This window comes from Musca autumnalis, unplaced genomic scaffold, assembly GCF_047663935.1.
Source record: "Musca autumnalis isolate F117 unplaced genomic scaffold, ASM4766393v1 scaffold_5, whole genome shotgun sequence".
NCBI lineage: Eukaryota > Metazoa > Arthropoda > Insecta > Diptera > Muscidae > Musca > Musca autumnalis.
The window spans coordinates 14,245,798-14,260,318 of record NW_027412088.1 but is presented as its reverse complement, the minus strand read 5'-3'; the positions used below and the strand labels follow the sequence as shown (position 1 = coordinate 14,260,318).

General features: G+C 38.2%; 2 protein-coding genes across 8 annotated transcripts in view; one reads left to right on the top strand and one right to left on the bottom strand.

Moving 5' to 3' along the window:
* Vps13 (vacuolar protein sorting 13C) overlaps positions 1-6,801 on the top strand; it is a 46,114-nt gene extending 39,313 nt beyond the window's left edge. For all 7 annotated transcript variants that reach the window (XM_073991484.1, XM_073991482.1, XM_073991487.1 and 4 more), the window contains 7 exons: positions 1-152; positions 230-1,054; positions 1,119-1,219; positions 4,950-5,088; positions 5,157-5,440; positions 5,503-5,641; positions 5,710-6,801. In XM_073991484.1, coding sequence (XP_073847585.1) covers positions 1-152; positions 230-1,054; positions 1,119-1,219; positions 4,950-5,088; positions 5,157-5,440; positions 5,503-5,641; positions 5,710-5,910 — 1,841 coding nt within the window. In that variant the 3' untranslated portion in view covers positions 5,911-6,801. The remainder of the gene's footprint in view (positions 153-229; positions 1,055-1,118; positions 1,220-4,949; positions 5,089-5,156; positions 5,441-5,502; positions 5,642-5,709) is intronic.
* The window catches only part of blow (PH domain-containing protein blown fuse), a 29,399-nt gene continuing 21,210 nt past the window's right edge, over positions 6,333-14,521 (bottom strand). The window contains exon 3 of the mRNA XM_073991490.1: positions 6,333-12,996. Coding sequence (XP_073847591.1) covers positions 11,156-12,996 — 1,841 coding nt within the window. The 3' untranslated portion in view covers positions 6,333-11,155. The remainder of the gene's footprint in view (positions 12,997-14,521) is intronic.

The window sequence follows — 14,521 nt, the reverse complement described above, 5'->3', positions numbered from 1 at the left end:
GTATTGTGTGGGAAACCCGTAAACATGCCAAAAAACGTTACAAACAATTCAGTTTGCATGAAACTGAACGCTTGGAAGCCATGTATCAGGAATATTTATTGGACAAAGTGCGAAATACCAAGAAATCTTATTTATTGGATGGAAAATATGAAGTGAGTCAAATTGATTATAAGAGAAAATAATGTAAAATACTTTTTAATATTATTTAATTTTTAATCATATTTTTTAGATCGATTTTGAAAACAACACCATGATGAAAACTAACACACTGCGCGAGATCAAACGTTACTTCCAGCCTGGCGTTTGGATTGGGCTAGATTCGTCACCCTTCCAATCTCAAATTCATGCCAAAATCAATCGTATCCAATTGGACAATCAGTTAACCGATTGTATATTCCCCGTTGTATTGGCACCAATACCTCCACCCAAGACGCTGGCCAAGTCAATACAATTTAAACCTTTTGTCGAAGTCAGTATTGTTGAGAGAGTAGTACCACACTCCACGGTTAAACAGTATAAATATGCTCGGGTACTTATGCAAGAATTCCATTTCAAAGTTGATTTGGTCTTCCTTATGGCCATTGCTGAACTCTTTTCGGCCAGTGTTGATGATGAACGTGAAGCCAAGCTGTTCAAAGATGATGTGGAATCAATTGAAAAACCACTCTCGGATTTGGTGCAAAGTCATTCACAACAACAACAAAAGAATTTCTATGATAATTTACATTTGGGTCCTATGAAAGTACATGTCAGTTTCTCTATGGCTGGTGTTGATACATCGGCGTTGCCTGGTTTCCTATCGAATCTGTTGCAAGGTGTTGGTGTTACCTTAACCGATGTCAATGATGTCGTTATTCGTTTGGCTTTCTTCGAACGAGAATATCAATTCTTTACCCAAGACCAATTGAAATCGGAAATTGTATCCCATTATACGGGTCAAGCATTGAAACAGATTTATGTTTTGGTCTTGGGTTTGGATGTGCTGGGTAATCCCTATGGTTTGGTGGTAGGCATTAAGAAAGGTGTTGAAGATTTGTTCTATGAACCGTTCCAGGTAAGTTTTTTTTTTCTAAAATGGTTATTGTTGTTGTATTTTAATAAATTATGGATTTTACTAGGGTGCCATTCAAGGTCCTGGAGAATTTGCTGAAGGTCTGGTATTGGGTGTTCGCTCTTTGTTTGGCCACACTGTGGGTGGTGCTGCTGGTGCAGTATCAAAGTAAGTATATTATAAATAGTTATCATATCTTATTGGCATTTCTTGTAATCATACAAAAAGTCCAACGAACACTTGGAAGAGAAATTGGAAGAATTCTTTCTCCCATATCAATGACTGCAGCCCAAACTAATTTTTAGGAACTCCTTCTATCCATCTGTTTTAGTCAAAACAGTTATTCGTTTTAAACGAAATGTCAGATTTTGTAGAACAAAATGTAGATATCTGATTTTAAAGGAGGTATTCATAGCTCAGTCGATCTGTTTAACTCATTTAATAGCTATTTAAGGCTGTTGGAGTATTTAACGAAGGCGGAAAGAAAGTTTGCCCAATCATGCTCCCTGATGAACTTCGTCAAGTCAACTCCACTGACCACAGAGTCAGGAAGCGGGCACTGGACGTGAACATATTGGTCGGTGAGGATAAGCGAAACATCTGAAGAGTTGCAACTTTAGAGCCGAAATATATTAATTGTGGGAAACGGTTTCTCTCGAACACTGGGAAGAAAGAAGGTAGAAACTCAGTGACGTTAGGCGATGTTACCCTGACTGATCCGAAAAAGTGCGCAAGTTATTTTAAAAGAAAATTTGTCGAACACCCCGGGGTTGACAAGGCTAGGAGAAGAGTTACGTCGTATTAGATTACTTTCTGCCAAGGAGGAATCACCACAATTTACAGTGGCTGATGTTGCAAAGGCCATTAGGAACTCACCCAAGGCATTGGGCGGAATAATCAAGGTAATAACGAAAAAGCTGAATGAGCCGGGAGTTGAGTATCTAAACCGTTTTTGAAGTCGAAGTGCCGTAGAGTAAAACAGGGAGTTCACCAAAGGTGGAACTGCTTAACGTCTATTTTTCCTGTATCCCACTCCCTTCATTCGGTATTGATATCATTACGTATGCCGACGATCTTGGGGTCGGGCACCTTCCTAATGTCATTTGTAGAACACCTATCCGATCGATGTTACCGCCATTTACAACCTGAGGATATGCAAATATCCACGACTAAATCTACGGACTCTTAAGAGCACTGAGCTGAATGTCCTGATCGATGGTTACAGAATTACTAACTACCCCAAGATTTTATTGGTCACATTCTACAGTATGTTTACATAATCCGCAAGCACCACAGTTTACTGCGACAAGCTGAGACAATGCCCTCAAGACCCTAGCTGGCAGCACTTGCGATGCAGGTAATGGATCCTTGTTGACAACATATAACGCGATAGGTCGGTCTGTGGTAAGCTATGCGGCTCCAGAGTGGTCAGCGATGGAAAAATATTCAAACCTGATAGAACGCTGCCCTGAGAATTTTAACAGGGTGCCTTCTCATGTCATCAGTAGCCCATCTGCATGAGGAAACGAAGAATATAATGTCATGCTCTCGATACAGTTCACGCTCGGGTGTTACCACCAGCCAGGCATATCAGAACAGATCTTCGTGATCTAGAGAGAAAGGTCCAACATTACAGGAGAAAATAAATTCCGTAGATCCGCAAGCCTATAAGGCAGAGTTGGGCTGACTACCGTTGTTGTTGCTGTAGCAACGCATGTATGTTCAAGAATTCTGCAACCTGGACTGGTTGCGTCCATAAAAAATGAGGAGACAGGTGAGTGGGGTTGGCTGGGAAGTTGAATAAATGCAGAGTATCGTGTGGTACCAATCCACATGCTGGGCATATGTTGGGTATCGTGGCGTCAATTCTGGCCCAATACGAATTGAGGCGGCTGCATCGTCCGGATCTTAACTGGGCTAAAACCACTCGTGTTTGCCTTGGCAGCTGGCGTTCTTCCGCTGCGATGGATGGGGGATGGACTCCAAGTACGGCGTGAATGCTATTCAAGCCTGCCTGATAGGCTCGTTGATCTAGCGGTTCTCTTTTATACCTTTGGACCTCTCTCTCTAGATCATGAAGGTCTCTCCTGACGTTCCTGGGTGGGGGATCCTTTCCATTAAATCGTGACAGGGATGCTCACTGCGGTAACACCCAAGCAGGTACTTGATCTAGCGGTTCTCTTTTATACCTTTGGACCTCTCTCTCTAGATCATGAAGGTCTCTCCTGACGTGCCTGGGTGGGGGACCCTTTCCATTAAATCGTGACAGGGATGCGCACGGCGGTAACACCCAAGCAGGTACTGCATCGACAACATCTTATTGTGCAGACGCACCGGTAAAACCTTCGCCTCCTCGTGAAGATCGTTCACTGGTGACATGAGGATGCACCCTGTTGCAGTCCTCAGGGCGGCATTCTGGCAGGTTTGAATCTTCTTCCACTGCGATGCGCTAACGTTTGCAGACCACGCTGGCGCCGCATAGCTTACCACAGACCGTCCTATTGCATTGTAGGTGGTCAACAAGGTTTCTTTATCAGCATTCCAAGTGCTGCCGGCCAGCGACTTGAGAACCTTGTTCCTACTTCTGATCTAATTGCAAATAGCTGTGGCATGCGCGGACGACTTGAACATGCTATCGAACGTTACACCCAGTATTTTAGGGTAGTTAGTGGTCGGAATCAGTGCACCATCGAGCCTCAGTGGGAGCCTCATCTCAGCCGTCTATGTGGTGAAAAGCGTGGCTGTGGATTTAGCGGCGGATATTTTCATATTCCTCAGATGGAAGAACTGAACTAGGTCAGCTACAATCATCCGCATACATCACTATCTCTATGCCGTCTAGAGGGTGTGGAATTTCAGAAAGGTAGAGGTTAAACAGTTCCGGAGATATCACCCCTCCTTGGGGAACTCCCTGTTTCACTTTACGGGTTTTGGACTTCTGGTTTTTGAATCCTAAAAACGACTGGCGTCCACACATATAGTTGATTACCCAACGTTTCAAACATGGCTGGAGATTAGTTTTCTCTATATCCTCGAACAGCTTGGCATGGTTGACGGTATCGAAGGCCTTCGATAGGTCAAGAGCCACCATGACTGTTCGGTCGCACGGCCTTTTCTGGTTCTGTCCTCTACTGATGTGTGTGATTATGTGTTTGTGCTGACTTCCGTATTGTCAGTTACTTTGTATTCGTGCATGAAACTAGGGGTTCTTAAATCGAGTTCCATACTAGAGTAATTGTATGAAATTTGCAGTAGTGGGGAAATCGATTTAAGAACCCCTAGTTTCATGCGCGAATGAAAAGCAACTGACAATACGGAAGTCGGCCTTGGATAGGACATCCCACCCATGCATGTAAAGAGGGAGTCTATGATATAGAGAAAAAAGTCCAAATTTACAAGAGAGAACCCCTAGATCGCAGATATACACGGAGTACATCGTCCATTTATTGGAGTTCAAGAACGTCAGCTACCTCGACAAACAAGAGCTGTTTTGGCTCAACTACGTTTGGGACGGTACAGCCGTCAGAATTCCTTTAGGGGAAGCATTGATAACACCGTGCAAAACATCTGCCCAACATGAGTTACAGGCCCGCAGCACACACTGCACCTTTTCAACTGCCCTACCAATCCTACTCAACTTCCTTGTGTAGGTTTGTGGTCGCAACCCATTGAAGCTGCCAGAGCTAGAGGCAGATTAAGTGGGAAAACCACTGTTCTAAATAACCAGTGCATTTCAAAAAGTCTAAGGCCCTCATTGTTTTTCTATGGAAAGCATAGGACTGTACTTTTAATGATAGATGAGGGATGTATCCATTTTGAGGGTGTTCCTGGGAAACAGTGTTGTTCTTAGTTCTTCCTTTTATGGTCTTCTTAACCTCCTCTATTTTTATATTCACAGAATAACTGGCGCCATGGGTAAAGGCCTGGCTGCACTTACCTTCGATGATGAATACCAAAAGAAACGACGTCAAGCTATGAATGCCAAACCTAAAACGTTCCAAGAAGGCATGGCACGCAGTGGCAAAGGTTTAGTTATGGTAAGATCCAAAAATTATGAAATCCCACCCATAGATCAGTGATCAACAATTCCATTTGCTATTTTTAGGGCTTTGTTGATGGCGTTACTGGCTGTGTTACGAAACCAATTACCGGAGCCAAAGAAGAAGGTGTCGAAGGTTTCTTCAAAGGTTTGGGTAAGGGAACAATTGGTTTGGTTACACGTCCCACAGCTGGTATTGTCGACTTTGCGCATGGCACCTTTGATTCCGTGAAACGGGCTACCGAGGTACAAGATGAAACCACACGGCTGCGGCCACCACGTCTATTCCATGAAGATAAATTGTTAAGGTCCTACTGTTTAGATGAAGCCAAGGGAAATCAATTGTTGAAGTAAGTTCATGGTCCATATAAAGTTATCTATAAAAAATAATGAATATTTTTTTTTCGCGTAGGGAAATTGAAAAAGGCAAATATGCCAGTACCGACAGCTTTGTTTACTGCGAAGAAATCGTGGCAAAACAGGAATTTGTGGTCGTCTCTAATCATCGTATTATTTATGTAACACACAATGATATGTTTGGTAGCTGGAGTGTAAGTAAAATCCCTTTTCCGTTTCATAAGGAATTTAATTGATATTTATTTCATTTTTCCCCCTAAAGGTTCAATGGACATATTTGTGGTCGGAGATCCAAAATGTCAGCAACACAGAACGTGGTATTGAAATTCTATTGAAAAAAGAAGGCAAAAGGGTATTGGGCCTGTTTAGCTCCGGCGAACAACAGCACAAACTTATTTTATTGGCTTCACCAAAACGACGCGAAAAACTGTTAGAAGCAATTGAATCTCATCGTGTTACATAAATGCAAACCAATTTAAATGCAAGCCGCAGGCGCACACAAGCATTCAACCAACCAACCAAACAACTGAATTTCGAAGGACTTACCTTTAAACATTCGCTAGACTTGATGTTCTATGTATTCATATTTTTTACATTACGAAACATGAACTTTAATATAAGTTTCTTCTTCTTCCTTTTTTTCCCAACCCCCCAATTATTATTTTGTATTATGTATTTGTTTGCTATAAACAAAAAACTTCTACTACTTTCTTCTACTTTACCCATTTTTACGATCCATAACATTATCGTATACTGAATTTAATTTACTAACAATTTTTTTATAAAAAACACAAAAATGTTCAAATACAAAATGAAATGAAATCCAGTTTTTTTTTCGTTTACACAAATTATTTTTCGTTTTATTATTGCAGTAAGCTCACTCATTTCACTCATTTATATTTCTAGTTTTTTTTTCTAAATGTTTTACATTGTTTTTTAATTGTGTCTTAATAACACTCTCTTACACATACATACAGGCTTAACTAAGCCGAACATACAACTACAAAACTAAAACATACATCTAAACAATAATTTTTAATAATATTAATAATAGTAAAACAAAGTTTTGTTATTAAAACAAAAAAAGATTTATGCGAATTATCATTATGCCGCGAAAACTCTGTTGAATTGTTGTTTTTATTTTCGATATTATTTTTTTGTTGAAAAATGGTCTAAAACATACATACATACAATGGAAAAGAAGAAAAAAACAAACATTTTATAAACAATTTTACACAGTTGATATTTAATACAATGAAAAACAACAACAAGAAAACGAACAGAAACCAAAATCGAAGCAAATGAAATAAATAAATTATATAAATGTTAAAAAAAGTATCTTAAATACAATTCACACACATTTGTTTTGATTTTGTATTACATTCGATTCGATTATTTGTTGGGGGTTAGATTGTTTTCTTTTCAATTTTAGGTTATGTCTTGTAATATAAGCTGTTAAGGTATAGGTAAAGATTTAAAGCTACTTTTCAATCACTAACACAGCCCTGGCAAAATAAGATTTTAGTAGTCATCCAAGTAAATTTTAGAAAATTTGGGGACAGGATTGGACACAGGTGGGGTATAAAGATTAAATCCGAAAAATATCAGATGTGGCCACTGTAGAGAAACTGTGCTAACTGTAAAGTATGTAGGAAAAGTCTGAGATGAAGGTGAAAACCTTTCTTGAGTGGCTGGGAATTAAAAATAGATGTTATCAAAATCATTTGAATAACATAAAAATGTTATCCAAGTCTTTTGGATAACATAGAAATGTTTCACCAGTAATTTGGGAACATAAAAATGTTATCCAAGACATTTGTATAACATCAACATGTTATCCAATCAATTTGGATAACATAAAAATTTTATCCATGTTTTTTGGATAACGTAAAAATGTTATCCAAGTCATTTGGATAACAGAAAAATGTTACCCAAGTCATTTGGATAATAGAAAAATGTTACCCAAGTCATTCGGATAACATAAAAATGTTACCCAAGTCATTTGGATAACAGAAAAATGTTACCCATGACAAAAATGTTATCCAAGTCATTTGGATAACATAAAAATGTTATCCAAGTCATTTGGATAACAGAAAAATGTTACCCATGACATTTGGATAACAGAAAAATGTTACCCAAGTCATTTGAATAACATAAAAATGTTATCCAAGTCATTTGGATAACATAAAAATATTATCCAACTTATTTGGATAACAGAAAAATGTTACCCAAGTCATTTTGATAACAGAAAAATGTTACCCATGACATTTGGATAACAGAAAAATGTTATCCAAGTCATTTGGATAACATAAAAATGTTATCCAAGTCATTTGGATAACAGAAAAATGTTACCCATGACATTTAGATAACATAAAAATATTATCCAAGTCATTTTGATAACAGAAAAATGTTACCCATGACATTTGGATAACAGAAAAATGTTATCCAAGTCATTTGGATAACATAAAAATGTTATCCAAGTCATTTGGATAACAGAAAAATGTTACCCATGACATTTGGATAACAGAAAAATGTTACCCAAGTCATTTGAATAACATAAAAATGTTATCAAAGTCATTTGGATAACTTCGAAATGTTATCCAATCCATTTGGACAACATAAAAATGTTATCCAACTTATTTGGATAACAGAAAAATGTTATCCAAGTCATTTGGATAACATAAAAATGTTATCCATGACATTTGGATAACAGAAAAATGTTACCCAAGTCATTTGGAAAACATAAAAATGTTATCCAACTTATTTGGATAACAGAAAAATGTTACCCAAGTCATTTGGATAACATAAAAATGCTATCCAAGTCATTTGGATAACAGAAAAATGTTACCCATGACATTTGGATAACAGAAAAATGTTATCCAAGCCATTTGGATAACATAAAAATGTTATCCAAGTCATTTGGATAACATAAAAATGTTATCCAAGTCATTTGGATAACATAAAAATGTCATCCAAGTCATTTGGATAATTTCGAAATGTTATCCAATCCATTTTGACAACATAAAAATGTTATCCAACTTATTTGGATAACAGAAAAATGTTATCCAAGTCATTTGGATAACATAAAAGTGTTATCCAAGTCATTTGGATAACATAAAAATGTTATCCAAGTCATTTGGATAACATAAAAATATTATCCAATTATTTTGATAACAGAAAAATGTTACCCATGACATTTGGATAACAGAAAAATGTTATTCAATCCATTTGGATAACATAAAATTGTTTTCGAAGTCATTTTGATAGCATACAAATTTTATCCAAGTCATTTGGAAAACATAAAAATGTTATCCAACTTATTTGGATAACAGAAAAGTGTTACCCAAGTCATTTGGATAACATAAAAATGTTTTCCAACTTATTTGGATAACAGAAAATTTTACCCAAGTCATTTGGATAACAGAAAAATGTTACCCATGACAAAAATGTTATCCAAGTCATTTGGATAACATAAAAATATTATCCAAGTCATTTTGATAACTTCGAAGTGTTATCCAATCCATTTGGACAACATAAAAATGTTATCCAACTTATTTGGATAACAGAAAAATTTTACCCAAGTCATTGGGATAACAGAAAAATGTTACCCATGACATTTGGATAACAGAAAAATGTTACCCAAGTCATTTGAATAACATAAAAATGTTATCCAAGTCATTTGGATAATTTCGAAACGTTATCCAACTTATTTACAGAAAAATGTTATCCAAGTCATTTGGATAACATAAAAATATTATCCAAGTCATTTTGATAACATTGAAATGTTATCCAATCCATTTGGACAGCATAAAAATGTTATTCAATCCATTTGGACAACATAAAATTGTTTTCGAAGTCATTTTGATAGCATAAAAATTTTATCCAAGTCATTTGGAAAACATAAAAATGTTATCCAATCCATTTGGATAACATAAAAATGTTATCCAATCCATTTGGATAACATAAAAATGTTATCCAACTTATTTGGATAACAGAAAAATGTTATCCAAGTCATTTGAATAACATCAAAATGTTATCTAATCCATTTGGATAACATAAAAATGTTATCTAAGTCATTTGGAAAACATAAAAATGTTATCCAACTTTTTTGGATAACAGAAAAATTTGACGCAAGTCATTTGGACAACAGAAAAATGTTATCCATGACATGTTATCCAAGTCATTTGGACAACATAAAATTGTTTTCCAAGCCATTTGGATAGCATAAAAATGTTATTGAAGTCATTTGGATAACAGAAAAATGTTATACATATGTTGTGGATAACATAAAAATATTATTCGAGCAATTTGGATAACATAAAAATGTTATCCAAGTCTTTTGGATAACACAAAAATATTATCCATTTCACTTGGATAACAGAAAAAAGCTATCCAAATCATTTGGATAATAATGCTATTCAAACCTGTCAGAACTACAGCAGGGTTCCCCCTCATGCCATCAGTGCAGCATCTGCATGAAGAGACCAGGATTTTTCCAGTACAGCAAGCTTTGGTTGATGTACTTGCTCGTTGATCTCAATGGAGAGATCCAACGTTACAAGAGAGGGCCTCAAGGTCAGCAAGTCTATGGAGCAGGCTTTGATAGCATTCACACCCATGCAGTCGCAGATGCCATAAACAACTATCGTGTGAATATCGCAGCTGCAGAACTTCAGCTGCCACGACAAACCAGAGTAGTTTTGGCTCAACTACGTTCGGGATGATGTAGTGGTACTGGTTCGCACGACACAGCTTTTCAACTGTACTGTCAAACCTACTGAACTATTTCCAGTAGCTTTGCAGTTACAACCCACCGATGTAGCCACTTTCTTAGATCTGAAAATAGAGCCCGAGCCAGATTAAACAGGAAAACGAACATACAAACATATCCCTGTTACAACAACAACGGGTTACGTTAAAAATGTACCCGATGAAATAAAAGATTTATTCCGAACATATTGTTGGGACCAAATCCGGTTCAGATAATTTGTACTCGGTTAAGCCATGCCCATCCTCTGTCTGTCTCCTGATTCAATCTAACCTTGCACCTTGTAATTTTTCTTCCAAATTTAGATCAAGTTTGAAGATGAACTATATCGGTGTTCTCCATCAGATACTACTTCCCAAATGTTGAGAATTTTTGGGGATAAATCCACTTTAAATTCTCTTCTTAGAATGTTTTTAAAAATTTCTTGCGATCCTAATAACATTTTGGGGGCCATCAACGATTTTTTTTTTTTTGAAGAATATCTGTGGGATATCTAGGTCAATTCTTTGTGGCACCTTAGAAACATTCCAGACTTTTTAAAATCCGGAACCAGTCGAATCATGAAAAATTATGGCCAAAATTTTGATTTAGAAAAATATTTTTTTCTGAGAACTAATCTCATTCCAGAAGTTTTTAGTATGTACCCATTTTAGTGTCCAAAAATTCTATCTCTCAAAATAAGGTCTTTACTTCTTCCACCAAATATTCCAAAATATTTTACCCTGCAAAACTCCAAATATTTTGCTTCCACGCCAACCCTCTGTCTCCCATCAAATAATTTATTCACTTCTAGTTCAAATCCCCTTCCTCGCCTACCAAAAGCTCCTCACTTCCATTTCTCGTGTCGGGTCAACACTTTATACTGGGCTGTGCAATTGTTATTTATCTCACGCTTGTTGCTGTTGCTTTGGCCGCCACCAACTCTCGCTGCCAGTTGTAGCTAAACTTTTTTCAAAAAACTACTTGGCGGTGATGAGACGGTCATAATGGGTTCATAGTTATTACAATCATTGTCACAGAAGGAACTAAACGAAGCCACTGCATCGACACTAAACATGCTGGCTAAATGGCCACTGGCTTCCAATTGATTGATAAGCATATTAACTTTGCCTTTACCATTCGGGGCGCTGGCAGCAATTGATGTGGGCGAGGCAGCAGATTTGAGTATTGGTGAGGCCGGGTTACTGCTTAAATTGGAATCACTGTTATCATAGCCATCAGTTGTGTCTGATGAATTGAGTAGATTTTCCTTTTCACTTTGTTTACATTTGGATGGAGCACTGGAATTTGTTGAGTTTGTGGAGCTATTACTGCGTGTGGAAGATGTGGTCTTGTTTAGGCGATTTAAAAACCAATTTTTGGTAGCCGATGTTTTTTCCGTCTTCTGTGGACTATTTTGTGGTGTGGTGGATTTCTTTTGTTTTTTCAATTCAGCAGCAACGGGTGAAGAATTTCCCGCCGGAGGTGAGGTACTCATTATCAGTGATTCTCCGTCATTCATTTGTGAGGAACCTGAGGAATAGGTTTTCTTTAGAGGTTTCTTCAGGGCAACAGGGCCACCATTTGACAACTGACTAGATAGTTTACTGTGTACATCTTTCACCTTGGCTTGGAAATTGAGTTTTTCTTCCATTTTTAAATTGATTTTTGGTGGAGTTATGAAGTTACCCACGGGTGAGGTGGGTGATTTTTGGGGTGTCGTCACTACAGTTTCCACCTCATTGTCATAGGGGTTGATCAGCTGTGTTTCATCATTACATTGTCCCTTTAACGGTTGTGGTGGACACTTGGGCACATCGTATTCAAATCTTTCCGCCAATGCAGAGGGGCTATTTTGTTTTTGCGGCAAATCAGGCACACCGGTACCATTCACCTGCTTTTGATGCACATTATAGACCGGTGATGGTTCTTCGTAAATACAATCGCTGGCTGTTTGACTGGTGCTCATGGCATTCGTCGAAGAGTGTTGCTTCACTTCAGCCGCCTTTTGGAAGGTACTTAAGAATGTCATTTTCTTCATTACCGGAGGTGTTGGCAATTTACGACATGATGCACTTCTGGTCACTGTTACACTATTACTACCAATCACTGTGCCAATATCACTGCGTATGGCCGCCTCTATGGCGTGTATCCATTCTTTGGCATCGATTTCATTGATGGCTTGGAAAACAAAACGTTTTGTTGGATCTGATGTCGATACCTGAAAGCATACATCACGACGTTTACCCTCACCGAAGTGTTCAATTTCTATTCCGGGCATTTTCAAATACAATGTAATTGTGGGTTTATTCGATGTCGGTCCATCGGCATAGCACAACAACCAATCGTTGAGTATGCCACAGTAGCATTTTTTACTTTGGTCGAAAAATAAACGTTTTTCTATTCGCTGCAGTTGACCATATTTTGTGGATTTGTGTATGGCCAAGTGGCCTGCTGGTAAATCCATGTAAGGGCATTCCATGTGCGGCAATGAGAAATGTGATTCGGGTGTTATGGCCTTTTGGGTTTCCTCCAAATGATCTTCCTCGCCATCTGAACCTTGGGTAGTTACTTGACAGATATCATAGATTTGAGGGTCATCTTCAAATTCATCATCTAACTGGCCGTCGATGCTGTCGTTTTCAGCCTCCTCATCTGTTGTTGTTGTCATTGTATCGTGCAGACGATGTAGAAAACTTTTATTTTTTTGTTTCACAATCATGGTCGAGCAGCGAAAAGTCTTATCACTGTCGGCAGAACTGTTCAAGTCAGCAGACGATTCTCGGGAAGAAGGCGATGATTCTGAAAAGGAAAAACAGATGATAATAAGTCATTGAATTGTTGTTAATTTTTATGGGCATTGTTTTGATAAATTATATCGGGATGTTGTTGGTGTTTGACGTCAAACTATAGTCAGGACAAATGTGAGATTATTCAAACATTGACGTAGGCAATTTTTCTTGATTGTTTAAAAAAAAAATTCTAGGGAAGCAAACTTCTACTTGATGCCGTTAGGGAGTTGGCCAGAGTGCGTAATGATTTGAAATCATAAATATTTTAACGACATTTTATCGTTAAGGAGAAGTGACCCGTATCGGCTCACCTAAGCAAATATGCACGTTAAGGTGCAGTCCTCTATTACATTCTCTTCCAGATTTTAAACATTTTGAAGGTTAACTATTTTAGTCCTTGAAACTTTGGCACATAACCTGTTCGAAGTCCGATGTTATTGTGTAACCGTAATAATTTGGGTAACGTAGGGGATGGAGGATGCCAAGGAACGGTCCTGACGGGCTTTAACATGGCAAAGCAAAGGATATATCTTGGTCCCTCTTTCATCTCAAGTGGACACTGACCTCCCCGTGGTGTCACCTGGGGAGCTGCCTTTAACAGCCGTTAAAGGTAGTGGGCTAACATGTGCCGCGCGTTCGCCCATAAGAACGTTAAAAACTTGGGTTTGGGCGTCGGGTTAGTAACCCTCCCCTAGAAAAAGCAGCCTACTATGAAAAAACGAAAGAAAAGAAAAACAAACACCTCTAAAGTTGACGAACCCCGCAAACGTCTTAAGGACCATGATCTACGAATCTGCACCTGGAATGTTCGCACTAGTTATAGAGAAGGTGCAGTCTTCGCATTGGCAGACATACTTGAAAAGTACAAGGCCGATATTACTGCCATACAGGAAATACCATGGATTGGGAAAGGCGTCACAACAACACCTAAAGGTGACGCACTCTATTATTGCTGCCATGACACAAAGCATGAGATTGGTTGCGGGTTTGGAGTTGGTCGGAGTTTAAAACATCTGGTCTCCAGCTTCACCCCAGTGAATGAAAGACTCGCTGCAATTCGATTAAAAGCAAAATTCTTCAACATCAGCTTTATTTGACCTCATGCTCCCACTGAAGACAAGGACGAACAGACCAGAGATATTTTTTACGAGCACTTAGAAGAAACTAATGACCGTTGCCCTGCTCATGACATTAAAATTATTCTAGGCGATTTTAAAGCCAAAATTGGAAAGGAGAATATCTTTGGCCCAACAGTCGGAAAATTCAGTCTCCACAGTGAAACATCTGACAATTGTATACGGCTGACAGACTTTGCAGCTGCAAGAAACATGGTAGTAAGCAGTACCAGATTTAAGCATCTCGATATTCATAAGGGCACCTGGCTGTCTCCAGATCAAAGAACAAGTAATTAAATTGATCATGGTGTGATAGATGGAAGACATTCATCCAGCGTGTAGGATGTACGATCGTTCCGAGGTGCAAACATAGACTCGGACCACTACCTTGTTGCAGCAAAGGTACGTACCAGATTAAAC